A 24,731-nucleotide genomic window follows, 5' to 3' on the forward strand; every position below is an offset into this window, starting at 1 on the left:
TTAATGCGTTGTTATTTTTAGTAAAATTTTTCAAACATCATTTTACACAAAATCTAGAAATGCGGCATAATTTTCAATCGCTCAAAAAGCCCAATTTTATGATTTTTTTTTTTTTTTTTTGTGAGTAGATTTCATAAATAGAATAGAGATATGGTATATTTTCTTCTCGATTCGAATAATAAAAATAAAAAGCTATTTTAAGAATTTGCACAATTTTAATTTATATTTTTTATGTATTGGATTTAGATATACGTATATTTAATTCAAACTGAAAGTCTTTAGGATTGTTAGATGTTTTTATTTTAAAACTTTTACTATAATTTCCAGTTATCACAAACAGACTTAGATATTAAAAGGATTTGAATTCTAAAAACGAAGTACGTATGGCGTTACGCAGATATTGCTTATTTCTCATCCTTGACAGCAAAAATAAGGAAGCGAAGATGTGTAATTGAATTTAAAATTTAATTAAAACAATTGCTGTTGACAAAATTTGTTTTTCTAAAAAAAAAAAAATGCCTTCATGCGAAAGAATTTTGTAATTTAAGATGAAATTTTTTATTAACTCGTTAAAACGTATTTAGCTTTCGTGTTTCTTGGAAATCTCATAAACTTAAAGCATATAAAAACAATTCTCATCTCATTTTCCGCCAAACTCTCCTAAGTTCTAAATTTGTCCGAGAATAAGTGTAGGTCAACGAGCGAAAAAATAAAATAAAAAAAGACAATCGAATTCGGATGAAAAAAAAAAAAGAGCGAAGGAGAGGGGCAATGGTAGTAGCGCTCCGAATACAACCGGAAGAGGTAACAAAAAATATAAATAATAATAAAAAAGAAACTATTTCCCCAAAACAAAAGAACTGTACGGAGAAGAGGGAAGAGAATGAACGGTTGAATCATTCTACATTCCCATTGGTTCATCCTTTTCACGTGACCCAAAGCTATCATAACTATCGAAGTAGAAGATGGAAAACTGTCAGACGATCACCTGAGCAGCTGGTTGGAACAACTCGGCTCTCGGAGAAAAAATCATTTGTTTATCTTCCTCAGTTTCAGCGGTTTATTTCATTTTACTCTTTGTTTAAAGGTAAGTAGATATCTACCTTATTCTCTTTGCTGATGCCATTTAAATAACTAATATGAATCGCAATAGAGATTGTAAATGCCAAACACCTTCAATAGATTTGTAGATGGAGTTGTTTTAAAGGAAAAAGAATTCTGCGCAGAAATTTACTTATTTTGGAATAGTGTTATGTTAACAAGCAGTAGGCGCATTTTTTAAAGTAAAAAACTTTATTTGTTATTGTTTTATGTTTTGTTACCCATTTACTATTGAAGAAGGAAAGTAATTTTATTTCATATTGTTATTTAAATAAAGTTTGAGAATAAATTTTCACACTGGTTCTAATTTTTTTGAGAAAAATATGAACGAAAAAGATTTTTTTAAAATTATTTTTTGAATAGATAATACATTAAGCATTTTATAGATTTTTTTGATGGATAATACATTAAGCATATTTTATATATAAACGCTTGTTTGTTTTTTCAAGAAAATGTTTATTAAAGATATTTTTGAAAGACAATGAACTTTTTTTAAAGAAAAAATTTAGAAAAGTCTAAGATACTTTAATTTACAGTTAAATTTTGTTTATTGTTTGAATATTTTAATTAATGCTTATTTTTTGTGTTTGATATATGAAAAAAACCAGAATGGAATAGACAGAATTAATTTCTTTATGCATGGTACTTTTTATGCTTATTATGTGTTACTTAATTATATAAGTTTTAAACAAATGTATTAGTATTGTAAATTTGTTGCTAATTTTAGAAGAATATATTTATTGAATTCTTTAAGCGAGATCTTATTTTCGTTTTTTTTTTAATCGAATCACAAATTTTTTGCTGTGAGGAAAATAATCAATCAAAAGTATTTATGCTTTCACTTTAATAATAATTTTTTTCAATAAATATTGAAAATTATCTCTTGAAATTCATTTACATATTAAATACTTAACCGTCATTCTAAAGGAATTGTATCGTTCTACATGTCTTAAGCATTGTTCATTAGATTTCTACAATTTCTATTACCATCCAAAGATTTCGCCTAAATTCCCATTATTATTAACTATATTCATGATTTTTAATTAACCAGAAAATATCTACGTCTTCGCGAAAAATTTGCTTTACTAGCTGAACAAAAAATCCCACACATTATAAAAATGTCAAAATAGTATTTGTTAAAAATGACTGTTTTTTCGATGTGATATTAATAGTGATGCCATTAATTTAAAAATAAATCAAAAGGAAAATATATTATTCAGTTTTGCTTCTCCACATCAAGCTTTGGAAATTTTTTGGCATTTTTTAACTAAAGAAAAGCTGATCAATTTTTTTTCCATCATTGGATCGCTTTTGTTCCTTTTATCAATTTTGCGAAGAAATGTTGCAATTCTTAATCTATAAGAAATTTTCGGGAAATCAATTGGTAGGTCAAACAACTGTATTTCATCTTTTTTTTAGAAATATTTTATGTTATATGTTTTGCGGGAAAAATTATTCAATTGTTTGATCAATTAGCAGAGTCATTTTTTTTTCTTATAATTGATTAATTTATCAATTTCTAAAAATATGAACGAAAATATAGCATTATAAAACTAGGATTTATAATCAATGTTTCAAAGAGACCTGGAAAACATATGTTTATAAACTAGACAAACATTCCACTAGAAAAAAAAAACTTTTATTTTTTACTTTGTTTCTCAAAATTGTCTAATAATAACTATTATAAGTAATGTAGTAGCTTTTATAAGTTAATGAGTTTTGTTCTCTTTTTATTTTTCAAAATATATGAATGTGAGAGGGAGCAGCGCTTTTTTAATTTTTTTCTGATTAACATTCTACATATAACATTACTTTAATTTTTAAAAATATACAATTACATGTGTGATCTCAATTAGTAAATATGAATTTTACTTTCCTGATCTCTTTCATTAGCCTTTATACATACTTCAGTATCATATGTCCTAATACATGATAAAAAAATCGAATTCAGTATGATGAATGAGTAGAGAACATTGGAAAAACACAGACACTTTATACAAATTGCACATCAGATAAATTGAGATGCAAGCCATATTATATAAAAGCAGCTTAGATATTATCTTTCGAATGTATTTTTTTTATGACAATAGTTCTTTCTTCAATGAAATTGGGGCAATTTTATTGATTCTAAAATTATTCATTTCAAGAATATATACATATTCTTATTTAACTTTTTCACAAAAATGATAAATGAATGATTTTTTAAAGAATCAAATCGATACAATTTGTCAAAAACATTTTTTAACGTGCTTAATAGAAATGGCTTGACGAAACAAGGCAAAAAATTTTCTGAAATTAATGATGAATACATTAATTAATGTAATTTTTCTTTCTCATACCGCAACAGTGTCACAACAGTTGTAACTTCAACAGTGTCACATTTATAAGTTCATTTAAATGATCCTAAGTTTTGAACTATGAAGCAGTTATAAATAGTTGACCTTACAATGAACTTACAAAGATGAACTGAAGCATTATTCCCTGACTAATTTTTGTTATAAAAATAAAAAGTATTTTCTTGTTCTTGAGTGACAAAAATTCACTTAAATGGCAAAAACCACTCCAAACTCATGAGCCTCACAACAGTCCATTTTATATAGTATAAGAGCAATGTTTATCAGTATTTTTTTTTTTTTTTGAATAGAGATTCCTATTTAGACTTCTTTGGATCAACAAGCCATAGTTCTACTCCTGTCAATTGTGTCATTTGTATTTTTTTTGGGGAAAACATGTTTATTAACATTTAAATCAATATTTAGGCAAATTACAATACCCATTAGCAATGCATAACATCTCCAAATGACAGAGAAAAATTTTATGGGACTATTAATCAAAAATTTAAATATTTTATTAATATTGAAACTCACGTCAAGAAAATCATAGAAGTAAAATATAGATTAACCATAGCCATTTGAATCTAGTATGTAATTTTTTTGGAGTGTTTAAACAATGTCATCTGACATTTTTAAAATGGTTATGATTATAATTTTTACTAAAAAGGTTTTAACATTTAAGACACTATGAAAATCGAATGAAAATTATATTTTGCCTGCCTAGATTTATTTCTTAAATAAACTATTTCCATGTTGATATAAAACAGGAATTTGTGTTCATAAAAATCAGATGGACTCGTAGCGATATTTTTTAATTAAAAATCTTTTTTTCCCAAATACAAAAGGGAATTTTAAAAAAGTCCATAAATAAAATCGGTGTTATATGCACTGTTTACCTTTAAATACATGAAGTGACGTCATAAGGTTACTTTACATTTCCTAATTTAATCCTATATGTATGACCTCGTAAGTGCGTATTTGATATGGATTGGAGCACGGGATTTTCATGTTACATCATTTTGTTAAAAAAATGTGTGCAAATTATGAACTTGGTTTTTTTAATATGCCAATATCTTAGTGATGCAATTTTAGGGCAAAAGAATTACAAGCTTCAGTAGAAACATAAATTCCTAAGATTTAAAGAAAAATTTTTGATTCCAATGAAATAAATTTTTTTTGAGCTAAAGTTCTTCAAATAAATAAAATGTGGTTAAACTTTATGAATAAAATCAAAAAGCAAACAATCATTTTTGATCCTAAATTTCTTCAGGCCTATTTCCTCCTACGGTTAAGGACAGCGTTTTGTAGACAATAAAATACGTCTTTATTCCAAGTTCAAGAAGAAAGATTTAGCTCAGAAGTTGAAATATGGCCTCAATCCTTGCATTTTAAGTGGTTTAAAGTAATCGAAAATGCCCGCGGGGTTGCTGCTTCTTGAAGATTCGGAATATGGGGGAAAAAGAGAGATTATTTGTCATCGCGTTTGAAGTTTTTTTCAAAAAAAAAAATCTATATATTCAGAAGTAGGACACAAATCATTATTTAAAAAAGCTTCTGTTTAGAATTGCATTTATTCAATGTTGTGCTGTCTTTGTTATAATTTATTATATATCGGAAAATGAGGTAGAAGAGAAAACATTTGTATATGAAATCTTTTTGTTCATTAAACGTTAATTCAGGCCTGTGTGAAATTCGTGATATTCATAATTTATATCAGCGAGTTTAATCATTATAGACCATTTTACAACAAACTGCTGACATTTCTATTTCGATGATTCTTAATGAATTGTGTCATTATTACTTTGCATTTCATAAATCTACCGAATATGTAGTTGATGCCTGTAAAAAAATAAAAATATTAGCATTCAGCTACTTTTCCCACTCTGTCCATCCCTCTTAGAAAGAGCGTTCTTTTTAAGCTCCTGGACTTATAAATTCCATTATGTATCTTATTATAATCTTATATATTTATGTATTACTAAGGCTCTACATAAACTTTCTTACCTTTTGCTTAGTATATTTATTACATTGTTTGAAGTTTATAAAATTCTTTGTCTGTCCATTTGGTCATGTTTTTAATCAATTGATTTTTTTACAATTATAGATGAAAGAATGCATCATATATCTTCATAACTATTTACTCCCCATATGGAACAGAAATATGTAATGAACTGTTTTTAGGATAAACATATAGTTTTTCATTATCAATCCATTTAACTTTATTTTATGCATAACGAATTTTTTCTCACTCTTTTAAAAATAATTCCTCATACAGATTTTCTTCTTTTAAAATTAAATGTTTATTAATTGTTAAAATATTAATAGAAAGAAATTTCTTGTATTTCTTTCTGAAGAAGAATTGCAATTCAATATGCCTTAATACATAACTCTTATTGTAAGAAAAAAGGACGAGCAATGAAAAAGTATAGAATAAATTAACTAATTCTAAAGTTCTGAGAATGCTTTAACTTAAGTATTTATTAAAATTATTCCTCTATAAAAGTTATTTAATTTCTGCATAGTAGTAAACACTAAACATATTTTTTAAAAGTACTTATTTAATTATATAAAAACCGAATATGTTGCAAAGTAATACTAAGAATATGAAATCTTATTTATCTAATTAAACTGTAATTTTTAGATTTGTACTAATTATTATTTTTTTTAAATTTATATTTTATTATGATTTACTTTATTTTTTGGACTAATGCCTTGTATCGAAACACAAGACATCAACTCCAAAAGTTAAAATAAAGTAGGAGCCGTTAGGATTAGACCTGATTAATTTTGAAATGATATTGTTTTATAATTTTAATTTTACAAGGTATATTTCATGGAATTTTAAAATACTCGTCTAAGAAGTAATGATTAATATTCTCCCTGAGAAATGATATAGAAATCGTTCACTTTTTATTTCATTTTTAAGGAATGTGTAGATATAGTTCAGGGGGTTAATTTTCAACCAAAGCGACATATGGCACACTCATTTGGAAAGGACGGGGCAAGGATAAAGCCGGAAACTCATCCGGGGCAGACTTTTGATAGGATTACTTACATCGATTATCATTTATGCAATGGCATCCTTCTTAATTTGCATGACCATATTTGTTGCCATAGTCATTGGACCTTTCAAAAATGTTGTTTGGAATAGAAAGAGGGCTGATCAGAGAGCGATCCACGCGATGTGTGTCAATCTGTGGTAGGTCATCGCTGTCCGCAGGAAAACAGATAAGCCTCTGGACGAGGTTCAGTGGTCAATAACAAACGGAGTGCAGTTTTGTTTTGAATTTTTTCGGTCATTTTAGTAATTTTAAGAACTGAAACACGTTCTGATTTTGATTCGTCATTTAATCGCTGACATTGGAGCGTAAAGAAGTATAGAAAAAAAGTATCTCAATCCTGGTTAAGAGTTATACGATTTTAAAATTGTTATACGTTATGATGGAAAAATTCTTAAAAAATATAAATATTGTTTTACATACAAAAATAAGTTACAGAATGAATAATTGCTTATTAGTGTGCATTGTTTATTCTGGAAACTATCTGGTTATTGGCTATAATTGGCTAGCTTTCCTTATTATTTCTATGTTGACATTTATTGCTTTTATTTTTGTTTATTATTTCTTTTAGTTTTTTTCATAGTTTGATTTTCTTTTTCAAGATTGCTGCATGCATACATATATTTGTTTTTGGCAAAATGTTTTTTTAATCTTCGAATATAAGCATTCAAAAACTCAGAATACCATTTAATATTATTTAAATACAGCTAATGGTAAGCAAATTAAAGCATACTGTTATAAGCTGCAAACCAAATAATGAGATTCAAAATAGTAAATCATTACATACTATTTATGTTACTTAATAGCATAGAGAGGAAATAATAAATTATTTTTGAAGTTATTATTTAGATAATCTTAAAATGCTTTTATTTTATAAAAAAGCATTTAAAGCAAATGCATACATATAAGCAAAATAAGTTGATATATGTAGTTCGAAAATTTTTAAAAATTAATCTCTTAATTTCTGCGAACCTATCAGATTTAAAATAAACCTCTTTCTTAGTGATTATAGAATTATTGTCATTGTACAAAGCACTGATCCCACAAAAACAATCCGGCCATCATTTTGCAAAAGAAATTAATTGGATTTTCATTTGAGGTCAGTGAACGAAGACAGTAATTAAATTTTTTTAAATGGAATATAGTGTAGTGATTTCAGTCAGCAGACTTTGCCAAAATATCCCAATCAACATCAGGTTCTTTCGTGCTTCAGCTTGTAGACGAATTAGAGACTAATCGACCTAATTAATCGAAGACACAAAGGATGAAATATAATTTCTTTACCCTTCTTAATTGCGAGCTAGATTTCTTTTGTCTGCAGATGAGTCTTTTGCATCCTTCCATAGCACGATTTTCGTGCATTACCGGTCATTCATGACCAACTTAATTGGATATTCTCTTTAACAAGTCCTAAACAAAGTAGGAGAAATTTCGTAGACCAATTATCTTACACCCCTTTATCACCTTGTCCTTCATCGCGCACGCACTCTGTAATGAAGCAATTGTTGCGCTATCAAACCTGTCAACAGTTGGCATCTCCCAGCGCGTCTGGCCTTTTTCGACAACTGTTTATGCATTCAAAAATGATTTCTTGCTTCTTTCGGATTTTGAATACAATCGGACGATACCTTCCGTTATCGGGGGGTTAGGATTTGAGGGAATACGTCTGCGTGTGGGAGCAATGTGGTCTTTTCTTCCTCGTGACAACCCAGACCTGAGTGTGCAGGTCTTTGGCTATGGGCCATCGCGCACGAAGGTTTCAAGAACGGTATGCCGTTTTAACGATCGGAACGTCTGTGGAATCCGGTCAAGACGCTCGTAGGTATTAAAGGAGACAGAAGTTAACTCTCTCTCTTCTCCGCCTGCAGGTAATTCATTTTTCATCTTTGTGTTTTCTAGTACGAAAGCGATTTACTCTGCATCTAGATGCAGACTTCCCGGATACGTTATCCTAAGCTCGATTGAAATATTTAAAAACATTTTTTTTTCAATTCAGGAAATAAGATTGATAGAAAATCATAGAAATAATTGGTCTAACCTATTTTTCAATAAAAACTTTGCTTTATTAAAGCCAACTAACGAATTTCAGTTATCACGAATCACTTTACGCTTTTAACATCGTTTGCAACTGAAAAGGTCTTGGCTATTTTATTCATTTTTTTTCTTCCAACTCAAATGAATTGAAGATTATTTAGATAATAATCAATAAATAATTTATAAATCACTTGAGAAATAAATAATTGTTAGATCATTTTACAATATTATATGTTTTTTTTCATCAGTATGAAATAATTTATTTTTTCACACCATTTCTAATATATTTCTTTAAGTCTGTTTTTCATTACCTTTCCAGACGATTAATTATTTTTTAAATCTATTTTTAACACAATGGAACATCACAGCTAATGTGAATCTACAGTTTAAATACATTTTTAATACTTTTGACAACCGCGAGTTTAAAAAATTATACAAACATTGCATACAAATCAACTATTCTAAAAGCAGGAAGTCCTATAATTAAAATTCATTTTAAATGTAGTTAATTCACAGCTTTATAACAATTTTTTATATGCAAAATATTTGCATACATAAATTTCAATAGTTTTAAATATTTGCATAATATTCGGTTAAAATATTTTCTAAAAATACATGTGTACTTTACAAAATAAGAATTAAAATTTAAAACTACTTAAATTATTTTCTCAACTGCCTTGTCTTCTATTTCAAGATACAAAATATTTTAAAACATCTATTTATAATTGCACAAAAGCTTTATAAGAAAGTATATATACATTTTTAAATTTTTGATATAAAATTTATATTAAAATATATATTGATAATTCTTGACGCTTATTATGGCATTGATTAATTCTTAGAATCTTTGGCTATTAATTTGTGTTGAAATTAGCATCAAACTCTAAATAAAAGTACTCATTTTATATTTGGAAGAGCGAGGATTAGTTTGAGAAATCAATACTTTTATTGCTAAAAAATTTATTATTCATAAATATTTCATAATTGAATTAGAATATTGATCTTCGTAAATTTAATCTTTGATGTATATTTTGAAACTAGTAAATGTTACTGCGCAATGAAATTTTAATATAAATATAAATACTTTATAATGAAATCAGAAAAATTTGCATTGTTTTGCAATTACGTGCCTTTTTTTTTTACATACAATGAACATACTCATTTAATTCGTGACATTATTATTTTTATATACATTTTATCCTAATCATATCTGACTTCAAATTATAAGTATCTTTAATTAAAATCCTAAATATTCAGTCCATGACGAGATTAATTTACTTAATTTAATTCAAAGAATATCAAACTATTCAGAGTGAAAGAGTTTATACAAGAATTTTCTGCCATCAAGTTTTATGATATCAGTGAAATTACAATCATTTTAACATTGGATTTTAAAAGGAGGTGAAAAAAAGGTTTTATAAATGTTAAACTCAAGATATGAGTAATGTGCTTAACTCCTTTTGATATCAAATATTAGTCTACAGTAGGATATGAGACATTTCTTTATCCCTCCCCTCCCCCTACACACCATGTTATAAGTTGAGTGGTAAATAAGAAAAGAAGTCAGGCTGTCCTTGTGCTGAGGAAAGATGCCTTATCGGCTTCCGTATGGCGACTTTTATTTCATCACCGATCTCAAGACAAACAAAATTGAAAGAAAATCTATATTTTTCAATTCTTCCCTCAAACTGTTTTAAATGCAAGTCTCTCAACTGGTATTTGAAAAATTAATTTTTAAAGTCAATTTCACGTATTTCTGCCCCAAGTGTGGAGAAACATTACTATTTTTTTATATGGAAGAAAATCTACTTTAACAGGCACAATTAAACTAATTGTATAGTTTTATTTTAATTTTTTTTCGTGATTAGAATAAAAAAATTCTTAAAATAATTATAAAAAGAATATGTATTTTTTTGTCATAGAATTTGAGCTGCACATATCACGAGAGCTATTGTCAGTAATTAAAAAATGTATCATGAATTTATTATTTTTATTTTATATTATTTTTTTTGTTATTATTATTTATTTTACCATATGATGCAATGTATGCAATTTCAGCATTTTTAATCTGAAAGCTTTTAATGGTAAGAAAAGTGCTCTTTGATAAAAAGTAATATATTATTAAAATGTAACATAAACTGCAAATATCGTTTATTTGTTAGGTGAGTAGTTAACTCCTTAGTAATTTTCTTCTTTTTTGCATTTATCATGTATTTAAAGTCCCTTAATCAATATTCCGTTGAATTATTTATCTCTGAATGCATTACATTCAAATTTGAACAATATTGTGCAAGAAATGCGCTGTTTAATAGTATAATAGAAAAGTAATAATTTGAAACCAAGTTTTACAGACAAAAAAATTTAATTGTATTTTTTGAATTAGATATTTAATAAATTATCACACCTTTCCTTGAAATAAAGTTATCGAGTTTATATTACGATAGAACATACTAAGCATCCAAGATTAAAAGCACCGGTAGGAAACTGCAAATTATTCTACAGATTTAAAGGTGGGAGAGGAATAGATCACCCGCGGTGTATTACTTTGAACGTGATGTTCGACCTCTAAATCTTCGCTTGCTGTGCAGAAATAGCTCACTTCTTTTGTTTGTACCTCCACACGATTGACCTCAGTCCGGCCGCCACCACGAGCCGTGACCAAAGAAGAAAAAAGAAACTCTCTCCACAACTAGAGTCCTATTGTCCACGAGTGCCAAGCATGCACGACACGCAGAGTGACACCAACTTTTTCAAGACTTATTCACTGCAGAAAAAAATAAAATAAAACCTTTCACAATGGAAATAATATCTGTTTCGAATGCTCACAGTCACATTGCATCCTGCTTAAAAAAATAATCACTAGAGCATTTGGCGCTTTCATTTCATTTTTTTTATTCATCACTTTTTTTTTTCCTTAATGGAGAGCCACTGACCAGTATTTTGGTTTTTATTTGGCTAAAATGTTTTTCAATATCACGACTGGCGATATTATTCGTGGAATTGTTATTAACCAATCTTGGTAATGGGTTGCGTGGACGAAACGATGTATTTAATCCATGGTTTTGGCAATCAACGAGAAGATTCTTACAAATCTTAACAATGCTCTAGTATTTATCAGTAAATCTGTTTTGCAGAATCTGAAATGAAACTAGTAGTTTTGTATCATTAACAATTTTGTAAGCAGTGATAATAAGGTAAGCAATTGAAAATAGATTACTTTTTTTTATGATTGTTGGTGTTTATGAAGAATTGTTATCCCAAAATTTCAAATCAAAGGCACTGAATCTAATGTTTCTTAAACATGCTATTTTTTGTTCAGTTAATTTTTCGAATGTTAAAGTAGCATTTACATACTTAATAGATAAGTTCTAAGGTGAAATTTTTTAAATGTAGATTTTGATAAGCAACCCATCGATGACGCCGCCTATATTGTTAATATATCGAATACTATATGAAAGTATAGTTATTCCGTTCCGTATTATCTTACTTCTCCAAAAACCATTTGCTTGGAAAAGCTTTATGTTATTAGATAACTATTTATTCATCAAGAGTAAAAATTCATGAAGGATATTAAAATATTATTTTAAAAGCATGCAAATGCTAAATTTGTTTTGATAATAAAAAATGTAACATTAAAAATATTTTTTATCTAAATTTTATACGAAAATTTTATTTTATATTCATCTTGTATTTTATATATCATTCTTATAAAATGTAAAGATTATATTTAGAATAATTTAAGCCGAGTTATTTTGCATTTTCTACTCATCATTCAAATGTGATATATTGGCAAGGATGATTGCGTTCCGATTTTCAATACTTTTCAATCCAGTTTACTAATTTCCTCGAATTTCGCCTAGTAAAAATTTCTCAGTGATCTACAAATTATAATTTTTTTCAAACGATGATTATTCGCTAAATGTCACAAATCAGGCAAGTTTCAATTTTAAAAAAAACAATGAAGAGTAAAGGATTTTTTAGCGATTTTTTTTTAAAATCACAATTTAAGATGAAGGCCGTTTAGCGAATTTGGCTCCAAGTTTATTGATTTATTAGGATAAGTATATTTATAATGAATCTATTTATTGAATTTATTAGGAATATTCGCAAGACCAATTTAAGAAGGAAAGGATAGTAATACATTCCCAAAGAAATACGCGTTGAGTGAACCGATTACATACTGAAAAAAATACTGACATTTTAAGAAATATCTGCATCGAATTTAACAATCTGAATGCTGCTCTATATTGTGAAGTAACAGCTTTTATTGCTTTGATGAAATTCATAGATAATTGGTTAAATATAATTTTAATTGATGGAAATTTGTTAGACAAAGAAATCAAAGTCTATCAAATATTTGTTCAATTACTATAAATAGGAATTGAAAATATTGATGCAGTGAATAATTGAATTGAAGTATCATATAAAATTATACTTCAATAATTACTTACTTTATCATTAAAATTAAAAGAAGATGCAAAGATGAATTATCTAGTGTCGACAAAAGTAGTTCAATTTGTTAACTTTCTTTTATAGACACGATTTTAAAAGGCTATTAAATTATTTGGATAATTTTATAATAAATAAGGAATATTTTTGAGAATACATCAGTCTTATATTAATCTGTATGTGCAAATCAGATCATAAAATATTATTTATTTTCTATAAGCAAAACCCCATGTGAAATTTTGGTTTCTGAAATTTCTATAAAATTCCATTGGTCAAGAATTTATGGAAAATTATTAAATTTTTCATACATGATATTTTACCGAAATTCTTTACTTCCTTTACCTTTACCTTTTAAAATGGCTATTTTAACAGGCTTAATTATTAATGAAATAATTTTTAAAAAGTATATAAATCTCATTAATAATCTTAATAATTGGAAATTATTTCGGATTTTTCCCTTCACGTTTTTATGCAGGATTTTTATGGATTCGCAAACATTCCTATTATAGCTTTATTCCTTTTTTTTCACAATCTCTTCTTCAATTATATGTAACTCTATAATCATACAGATTCATCATGTATTTTAGAATGAATGGTACTATTTATCTGTTTTTATTTTAAAAATATATTCAGTTCAATTTATTATTTCATATTTACAAAAATGCATCTAAGAATTATCGAGCGAATAATATTGAAAGAAAAAGAAGTTTCATTCCTTGACTTTCTTGTATACTAACCCAATTCGCATGTGATGGGATGGTGAAACGTATCAAATATGCATTTAGACCTCCCATAGATCTGTCGATTATAAAATTTGATACAGATTTGCCATGTCTGCATCAAAATCAGATACAAAATTTCTTTTTTCTTGCTTATTGCATCTTTGAATTATCGTGTTCTTATAAATAAATATAAGAGAAAAAGAGATAGGCAGTTTACTAAAAATTATTTCATTTTCAACAAAAATAATGTTTTTTAGTAATTTATAAAAATTTAAAATATTACAGAGAAATTTTTAAACACTAAGCAATATGAGAATATTTGAGATGAAATATTTGTTATATATTATGTTTATATGTTTCAGTTAAAGTAAAAATTTGGTTTGTATGAACAATAGACGATTATTATTAGCATTAACTCACGGCTATTACTAATAACAACCGAATGGCCGCTTTGATAGTAATATATATATATTATTTTGCGTTTTATTTGTTTGTATTAAAAACATTGGTTTATTTTTATATTAAAATTTATATATATATAGATATTGCCTTTCGATTTATTTTTTATTCTTCCTTATAAATATTTAAATGAAACTGCATTCTAAGATATGCATTTATTTTTGACTATCATATCTCATAGTAATAGCAATTTGAGAGAAAATTCGATTCACCGGAAAATAAGAATATTAATTTCATAAGTGTCTATTTTTAAAACGACAGATGAAAATGATCCAGTTTAAAAAAGAGCTACTATCTCATAGTTTACATTTTCCAATTCTTCCATAAAAGCATTTCAAAATGCGTTACATTTAACTTTCTTAATCCTTGAGCTCATGGCATGAAGAGGAAACTCTACACACAAAAAAGAAAGTTCATTCTACTTCAGAGTTAAGTTCAAAGGAAGTAGACACATTCAAAATTACTAGGTTTTGTACACTTGCGTGGAATGGCACTTTCGAACAATGAGTTTGAAACCTGTTTTTAAAGGAAAGTCGAGAAGCAAACTGAAAATATACCAATTATTTGTTATAACAGTTTGCTCAAGAAGTTAGTTTATGATTATGGACAAAAGCTGTTGAAATCATTCACCTGCTACTCGAATTATATAAATGAAAATGTTTCATATATCAGAGTTTTGCAAAAGATTTTATTTCAAGTAACTCACTTTAAATAAAACGCAAATAAATGTTAAATAACAATTAAAAAAATTGTCTCGAAACCCTCTGAATATAAACTTCTTGTTTTAAAACAACTTTAAATATTTTCAACTTGTTTTAGTTTATCCATTCTCAATTTATTCCCATCTTTATATTACTACTTTAAAAGAATTATAATAAGAAATAGCGAAGGGGAAAAATGAAATACTAGTGACATCCTCATGAGGGAATTATCTTTAGAAAATGCTGTTTTTATGAAGAAAAGAAATGGAAGAAAAATTAAATTAAAAAAGACATCATATTTGCAAACAAAAGCAATATCTTTATTAAATTTAAGTATTTATGAAATATTTTTTGTAACCATTAATAAAAGCCATTAAACGTGCGATTTCTTTTAGATAAGGTAGTCTTATCTTGTTTCCTTTATTGTTCGTTCTCTATTTTATATTTTCTTGTAAAAAAAAATTGTCATTTTATAATTGTTTTGCTTTTAAGTGAGGGAACTTAATAAAGAAATATCGTTACATGCTACGAAACACTTATGTAATTCTCTTTCAAATTTTGGGTTCTTTTCCATGGAAAGATTTCTATTTACGAAAAAAAGCTTATTAGGCTTAGTCTTGGAATTCATTTTATTTCAAATGAGATTTCTGTTTCATACGAATTATCTTTAACTCTTAAAAGTTTTTATTATATTACGTGCTGTTCGAAAATGTCCCTGATTTTAAGTATTAAATTATTTTCTTTTAAAATGTATCCATTTTTGTTTTGTTTCATGTACAAAACCATATTTGCAAATAATGTATCTTCAATTTAAACAAAGTTCGTTGCACCTTTCAAAATAAATCTTAAACATCCATTGCTAGGTAATTTTAGTTCCTTCATATATGGAACGGTTAATTTCGAATAATTTTTCGATGCGTTAACATTTAAGAGTTGATGCGTTCACCTTATTTCCGAAATTTATTGGATAGTGTTTTTCCAAAAAGGAAAAGAAAAGAAAGAAAAAAAATAGAATGTAGCAGTCTAGATTCGAACTAGTTGTCCTCAAGAATTTGACAATTAATCGTGTATCCTATAATAAATATGTCACCCATTATAGTGTATAATGTAGCTGAAGGCAATTCGCCCAAGAAATTTCTTCTATTAATTGACTGTTGAGGTACCTTGAATTCTATTTTATGATGTCGAAATGACCTTGACAGTGAATAAAGTGCAATAATTGTTGCTTCACAGTTCGAAAAGCGGATTTTAAAACTTCTGGTCAAGTGATAACCGGAGGCTGCTGGTTTCTTCAGGATAATTAAAAGTTCAATGTTTCTTACAAAATCTGTCTTCAGCTAAAGTTTCCGAAATTCGATCTATAAAAAGAACGAATGAGGTTTTAAACTAGCTTGTTTTCTTTTAATTTTAGAATCGACCTTTAAAATGGTTCAGTTCACATCATATTAATTTATTTTGGTAGCTACACCAATGCTCTTACCTATAAAAGTGCAGGTGTTTAGAAATTTCTCATTTACTGTTTTCGATTATTGCAGCAGTTGGAAACATTGGGTCTTACACTGCAATATTGCCAGGTAAAATTGTAAATATCTTTCAACTTGTATTTCCTCTTATCTGCAGATTGCTTTTCCCTATGTTTTTTCATATTCTGAAATACTTAAAAATTTTCTTTATTATTTTGTAATACGAATTGTGTATTATTATTAGGTGCTCATTTTATACGCTACTATTTACAATATTCTTCAAAATAATATCCAATTTAAATCTGTACATAGTAATGCAATCATCATTATTTTTGCAAATTCATTATTTATGCATTGCAAATTTACTATTATTATTTTTTTTTAAAAAAAAGTTTTAAAATATTTGCAAAAAGTAGTTAAGTGGTGGAGTTTGGATTGAGAAAAAAATTCCGTTCGACATGACTTTTCATGTACTTCTTTTCAGAAAACTTGCACTGTTTTGAAAGGAATACGTCAACCTTTTCTATTTATCAATATCATTTCAGTGGAAGTTTCTGATTTAAATAAATTTAATTATTTTAACGAAAGCTACTTTAGATGATCAGTTTTTAATGATTCCATTTAATTTAGTGTTTCTGTTTGTCATTCATCAATATGTACCCTTTTCGTTTGGTTTCTTTCAGAAAAAAGAAACAACTCTTCAGTTCAGGAATCATGTCTGATACCAACGGATATACGAATGGGATGACCAATGGTCACAATGGCTGCAATGCTGAACCCGTCGGTCAACACTGGACTGTTGGCCTTCTCAACTCCCAATGCCGCTATCTCACCGCCGAAAGTTTCGGTTTCAAAGTGAATGCCAATGGAGTAGGCTTGAAGAAGAAACAGCTGTGGACCCTTGAACCTTATGGGGATGATGATTCCGTTTGTCTGCGAAGTCATCTTGACCGCTACTTGAGCGTTGACCATTTTGGAAATGTTACCTGCGAAAGCGAAGAGAAGACAGAAGGCGCTAAATTTTTCGTGGCTGTAGCCAATGACGGAACTGGACGCTGGGCACTCAGGAATGCAATGAGAGGCTACTTCTTAGGAGCTGCGAATGATAAGTTGCTGTGCTCTGCAAAAGTAAGAGTTTTACTTTTTAATAATCATCTCTAGATATTTTTATATTGTAAGAGTCGTAATCGTTTCATATACAGCAAAATAGTTTCATTTTGAATATATGAGCAGTGTTTTAAGAAGCAGCTCATGATCCATGATTTTTTCATTTTAAAATAAAAAAAGTACTGCATCAGGTTTTTATTTACGCGTAGAGCCGTTTATAAGAAATTCTAGTAATCTATCTCTCTGTTTGAAGATAAGGTCTTTAGCCTCATATTTCCGTGTAACATCGCAATAAGAAGTTTGATTTATTTTGACTTTTCGTGATCAGTTTTCGTGATCAGATTAACACTTTTAAAGTTTTTAATTAAATATTTTATGTAACTTAATAGCTTCTCCAACAAAAGATTCTTTATGTTTCAAATTTTGATATTCATATAACTCGTACTATTATAGAAACCTTATACCGTTCTGTTCATTATGTTAAGTATCTATCTAATTTTCTGTCAACTCCTTTAAAATTTGAATTTTAAAGTGAAGTGGAAGTGATTAAATTTCAAATAATACAAAATTTTTTTTGCTGAAACTAAACAGACCTTTAAAAAATTACGAGTACATAAAACCGAATCATTCAGCATTGATGTCTTACGTGCATTACAGAATATTTTTTTACAGTTTAAGCAAATATTTCAAAAAATTATTCTGTACAAATTTATCGGATTCATCATAGAAGCCCGTTTTTAGTCTTATTTTCAAAAGGATTTATATAACATAAATAATAATATTTTGTTTCAATCAATAAATATATTTCTGGAATTGTTTGTTATTAAATCTAAATTTTATACAGCCCTTTTGTCCTGAGGAATCATATCCAGTGAAGTATTCTTGACACCCCAACTTTCAAATTAAAAAAAGAAAAAACGTTTATATCTTCTGCGACCGAATCTGCTCGAGTTACGAAATTTTGAATATCATTATTTTAGAACAATCAACAACTTTATAATTTTAGACTAATAAGCCTTGTTGTAACTCCGCGGGCTAATTGGCGCATTGACTTTGAGATGGTTAATGGAGTCATGTAAAAACACGCGTTTTAACAATATAGTAATATTGAAATTTTCATAAATCACTCAGTTTCAGTCGCAATTGAATGAATCTTTCTTTTTACATAAAATGTTAGTATTTTAAGAATATTTTACTAAATATGATTCATAGTATCGATGCTCTTAATGAAAATATGAAATTCGCTATTCGACAGAACATTTATTGACCGGAACTGCATAAAATACCATTCTTTACTTAATTTAGGTCATCTTTCTTATAACATACATACACCTAATACTAACAGTTTAAAAATTAGTTGGTGGAATCTGATTACAATGAACATCTTGTATATACATAAAACATTTTTGTCTTAAATACTACATAATTATTGAATTAGTCATATAGATTTTTTAAAAGTTCACAGAAATTGTTTCTTTGCACTTATCTGTCCAAAATATATCATATTTCCTTTCTTACGGACATGTTAACAATTAGACTTTTCATGATTAAGTTTGCAGTAAGAATTAACTGAATTCGTTAATTTGATCTTTGTGATGGCAATGCATTGATGAGAGCTAATAACGTCAAAATGTTGCTTAATTTTTAATTAATTATAGTTTAAATTTTACAAAATTTTTATTAAATTAATTAAAATTTAATTTATTAAATTAATTGTAAAATTAATTTTATTAAATTTTACATTCCCATCCTCCAAAGTATACAGTGGCTTCCAAAATTGAGTATACACTATACTCTTTCTTCTTTAATTATATTCTTTTTGATCTTAACATTCTTATTTATGGCTAATATTTATAAGAACGACAAAATATACATTAAGAAAAGTATTAGGCTAAAAAACAAAACGGAGGAATCAATAATATTTTTATTACAGTAATTTTTATGTCAAAGTTGCAAATTCCAAAGTCACAAAATTGAGTATACACCTTATAAAATATGCGACTTAACTACCATTATTTTTTTTCCAAATGAATAAGTAAAATAGTTTTGTTACTTTAATTGGCAGTCAGTGATTTCCAATCGAAAACAAACGTTTTGGTTATCATAATGAGCTCCAGAAATGAAACAAATGTTGAAATTCGGAAACTTGTTATTCGATTGTCTGAAGATGGTACATATCTACGAGAAACTGCAAGGGAAATTCAACGCAGTTACGGATGCGTTCAAAAAATTATCCAGAAGTATAAAATGTATGGACAAATTGCTAATAAACTTGGAAGAGGAAGAAAAGAAATCCTCAGTGAAACGACCAAGAGAAGAGTTATTCGAGAGTAACAAACAATCCTAAGGTGAGTGCTACAAAAAGTGCTTCAAAAATTGTTTTTTAGCCTAATACTTTTGTTAATGTATATTTTGTCGTTCTTATAAATATTAGCCATAAATAGGAATGGTAAGATTAAAAAGAATAAAATTAAAGAAGAAAGAGTATAGTGTATACTCAATTTTGGGAGTCACTGTATATGTGCAAAGTTTGATAGCTCAAGGTCAAAGGGATGTAGCCTGTAGAACGCCAATATACACACATACATTCATTTTTATTATAAGTAAATATAAAGATAAGATTGATAATTTTATTCTTATTGTATGGCGACTAGAGGATTGACTAAATGTAAATATAATAGGACCAGTTATGTTTTTATTGCAAAATATATTTGTAATATTATGTGGTATTTCCTTTCACCTATCATAGGAGATATGATAAATAATTGAAAAATTCATTGTAAATTTTTTTTGTTACTTACTGAATAGCAACAAACGAAGATTGAACAGCGTTTATAATAGCAAAACTTCCTCTACTTTGCAAAAGATTTTTTTTTGTGCTATAAATTTAAGATGTTTCTTAGAGAATATTCAATCTGGAAATCTTCAATATGTACTTAAATTTATTATATCTAAAATAATACCTAATCTAGTTTGAGTGTGTTTAAAAATTCTTTTTTTAATAGGTTCCTGGCCCTGCTGAGTTGTGGACTGTCCATCTTGCCGCCCGACCTCAGGTGAATATTCGAAGTGTCGGACGCAGGCGATACGCTCGTTTATCGACAGATCACGAAGCTATCCATGTGGATGCCAATACCCCTTGGGGAGAAGATACTCTTTTCACTTTGGAATTTCATGACGGCAAATACGCCATCCACACTTGCAATGACAAGTACTTGAAATTCGACGGAAGCCTCTCCGAAACATTGGTCTCTGAGTGCCTCTTTACTTTAGAGTTCCATTCTGGATATCTGGCCTTAAGAGACAATTTGGGCAGGTACGTCGCTCCTCTCGGCAGTCGAGCCGTTCTCAAGACCAGATCCCAGACTGTCACCAAAGATGAACTTTTCTTCCTGGAAGATTCGGTTCCACAGGCAGCTTTTGTCGCTTTCAATGGAAAATACGTTTCCGTTAAACAGGGTAAGTGTTTTTATGTTTTAAAAATGTTGATTAGATTATAAGAAAGGATTATCTACTTCTTTAAAAGTGATTTTAGCTTCATCAGTTTTGTAATATATGCGCTGATAATTGAAATGGTGAAATTTCGAAACTATACAGTGCTACGAAAATATCACCAAGGGAAATATTTTACTACTTAATATGCTTCTGAAAATGAAGCATTGCATTGTCTTTTAAATTATCTGAAGTTCTTCGTTTATCCTGTTTCCATTTATCTATTTCGTTTAAATTTGTTTGCAAATTTCCATAAACATGATGTGCGTTTTTTTTTTCAAAATTGAATTTTTTAAATATTTTTTTTTTAAAAATAACGCATTGGTGTTTAATCTCTATTTGGAGAGAAGAAAAATCATATTAATGAATTCTATTGTTATAAATATTCACCCATAGAAAAAGATCTTTATGGAATATTATTAAATAGTCAAGCTCTACTTGCCATTTATTTATTTATAAAATAAATGCAATTCGCTATTTCGAAATATACGAGATATTTCCTGCAGTAGAAATCTCATTACTCTAAACATAGCTTGCCCAATAAATACTTCTTAGATGTTTTTTTCTTCTTACTGTTACTTTATGCTTCTTTGACTTTCTCACCTAAATTCTCTTCTGTTGTAATCTTCATTTGATATTAGAAATATTTCGCTGAATGCTCATCGTGCGAACTCCATAAAATATTGCCCTTGCGATGGGATGCTTAACACGCCGTAATGCATTTAATGACAAGAAAACACATTTTCGTGACCTCAATTCAGCCTGTGCATTTTGTTGCTTCTCACACAAAGGTTTATACTTTCTATTTATAAACTCCTTAACCAACTCAATAATCTCTTCAAGTATCGATGACACACAAGGGCAATCACATCAAGCTATCAGAGCGTTTAATTGTCTCCACTTTACGACTCTTTAATTTTTCTTGTGACCTACGCTGCTTGTAATCGTAAAAGAAATGAATGCGCAGATTAGACAAAAATATCCAGAAACAAAAATCCAATCAGCTTCGAATTTCTCTAGTGTTTTCAGACTGTTTTGTTTTGTTGTCGCTGACCTTATGTAGGTTTCGAACAAATGTCACCATCAGTCACGGTTATGGATGGTGTAGTATGAGAATTGCCACTGGTAACTCATCCGACTCGCGTCGTACATCCCACAAATTCATTTTCTTTCTCTCTTTTCTGTCATTTTATTTTTTTCTTACTGCAGTCGTGTCATTTGCTTGTTTTAGACTCTTTCGGGTGTCACCAAAGCCGTTACCCCTAATGTCACACGAAGAAGAGCATTAGTTTAAGCTCATTAGATCTTGAAGATTATTAGCACTATACTCGGCAAAGTGAATCAAAGGTAGCATCTGTTAATCCTTGGAGATAATAATCGTTTGGTGTGCACTGTATACTCTGAGGAACGGCAGCAAATGCCAAAGATAATGAACACCTGTTTAAATTGTGCATGGGCCATTTACGTAAATATTTTTATCATATAGCTAGTTTTCGGAAGTATCAATTAAACTTTTGAACTCTTTCCAAAGCAGAGACTTTCTTTATTGTTTATTTTTGAAAAGGACGGGACATTATAAGCCTAAAAAATTTCACTTATATTCTCGAGTTATTAGTGTGTCTAAGCTAAACAATTAGTATTCAAACAAAAAATAATTTCAGTTTATAATTGATTTTATTTAAAATTAAATAATCTTCAAAATGATTTTAAACTATATTATTCACTTCTTGTGTAAGTACGATAGGTTTCCAAAGCGATTACCAACAAAAAAATATTATAAACTTTAGCGAAATGTTTATTAAAATGGAATCAGTTACAAGATAACGTAACAAAATAACAGCATAAGACATTTAACTGTCTTTTACTATAGCTTGTATTGTAATGGCATGTTAATTTACCTTTAACGAGTGGTGTGCTGGATTCCTAATTTAAACTGATTGGCGTATTTGGTATTATCCCAAGCATAAATTTATTGCATCGAAATTTAGTTCTACTAATTGCCATAAGTTAAAAATAAAGTCTTTAAAATTATTTTTTCTGAAAAAGATCTTGTATTGTTTTATGCACATTTAAAAAATGAGTTAAGTTAAATTAATTGAGCAACACCAAAGTTATGTTAAAAATTAGAAAAGTATATAGGAGCAGTTTCTTAAAGTTAATCCTGAGTCGTGATAACTATTTCTTTTAACCGTAATATTTTATTAGGAAGGGGGGATGCAAAATTTCTGTAATGATCTCGCGTTTAGCCTCTCTTAACGACATTTGTTTATTTTTTAATAAAATTTTTGATGCATTCGTAATTGCTTGAAAAAAGAAAAACGCGTTGACAAAACAAAATGTCTAGGAACATTTAAATTTTTCCTTTTCAATTTCATTTCCGATTTTTCGATCCATCTCTTTAATTGCAGCCTGCTTTGATAAGGCATTCATAAGTTTTTTTCCTCTGTACAAAGTATTGGAAAATATATTTCCTCTCTTTGACAAGGATACGGATATTTTTTTTTAATGTTGTTCATATATACTATGATGCAAAAGCAAATAAATTATTAAGTGATATATATAGACTCATTTCTTTCAAATATTTTACTTCGTCTTAAAAATCTTATAATTATTGCTTCATACTCAGTACTTTTCTTTCAATTCATTGTTCCGATGATGAAATTTTTAATTCTTCTTATTCTACGTTTCTTTTTTCATTCTTTTGTTTTATGTTCGCATGGTATTTACTCCCTTGCGTTTTCTTCTTGCCTTCTGTTATAATATGATGCAAAGGAAAAAGTTCGAATAATTTATCAATGGAATTTAATTATATACAATCATAAAGAAATTAGAAGCAAGTTTAGATTAAACTTCGATAAAAATCAAAAATATTTTCTCATTATTTTCTTTTAATTTTTGACTTTAAAACAATAGACAGAAAGACGATTTTTTTTTCTTTTCTGCTTTTATCTTTTATCGATAAATGGAAATGGTAAATTTTTAGATTTTTCTCCATTTATCTTTTTATTAAGGAAATACAAAAACAATGCAAATTTCTCGGATGTGCGCTTTATTTCACTAAAAAAAAGTTGCTTTTTATTTCTCCTTATTATATCCTGCCAAATTTCCTCTAAGTTTTCATTTATGAATATAACTATTTTATGTCGATACTTAGTAATGCTGCATAGGTATAAATAATGAGCTTTAACATATTCAAGTAAATGGCTACTCAACAGGCTTCTGGTAGAAAATAAAGATCTATTTTTATGTTTTATTTGATATTTTAATGTATTGTATATTGAAAAAGATTAACAATACATATAAGTGTATCATGACATAACGACAAATGAGAGATGTGTTTTTGACATTGTTTCAGGGATAATCCTTTCTTTTTCACAAATTGCCAAACCTCTAAGAGAATTGGGAAACATTATTTATAGCAATAAATTAAATATTTTTTTTTAATCAGTCAACTTATTAAAAATATTAAACTAAATTTAACTTAACGAGTGCGAGATTCCTCGAATCAAGGAGGGTTTCTCAATCTCTATAGCTGTTTACCTTCTTAATCAACTGATGTGGTGTGGAAGTTTGGAGAGGGGGTGCTAGCTCAGGTGTCGTCCACGTCATCTGACCGCGGTTCAAAATTACGAGGTCCGTCCCAAAATAGCCCTAGTGTTGCTTTAAAACGAGACGTTAATATAATCAAACCAAACGTTCTTGTTTGTTGTGTTGTGAAAAATGTTTTAATTTTTCATCAGATATACTTTTCAAACAAGACATACAGAAATAAAAAAAGATAGTAAGGATTGTTCTTGATAACAGTTAAAAA

At 28.2% G+C, this 24,731-nt stretch overlaps 1 protein-coding gene across 2 annotated transcripts in view; it reads left to right on the forward strand.

Annotated features, from left to right (window-relative positions):
* Window positions 1-966: 966 nt before the first annotated feature.
* LOC129962005 (protein singed-like) overlaps window positions 967-24,731 on the forward strand; it is a 58,968-nt gene continuing 35,203 nt past the window's right edge. For both annotated transcript variants that reach the window (XM_056075666.1, XM_056075667.1), the window contains exons 1-3: window positions 967-1,087; window positions 17,005-17,449; window positions 20,434-20,887. In XM_056075666.1, the coding sequence (XP_055931641.1) occupies window positions 17,036-17,449; window positions 20,434-20,887 (868 nt within the window). In that variant the 5' untranslated portion in view covers window positions 967-1,087; window positions 17,005-17,035. The remainder of the gene's footprint in view (window positions 1,088-17,004; window positions 17,450-20,433; window positions 20,888-24,731) is intronic.

This window comes from Argiope bruennichi, chromosome 2 (assembly GCF_947563725.1).
Source record: "Argiope bruennichi chromosome 2, qqArgBrue1.1, whole genome shotgun sequence".
In the NCBI taxonomy this organism is placed as follows: domain Eukaryota; kingdom Metazoa; phylum Arthropoda; class Arachnida; order Araneae; family Araneidae; genus Argiope; species Argiope bruennichi.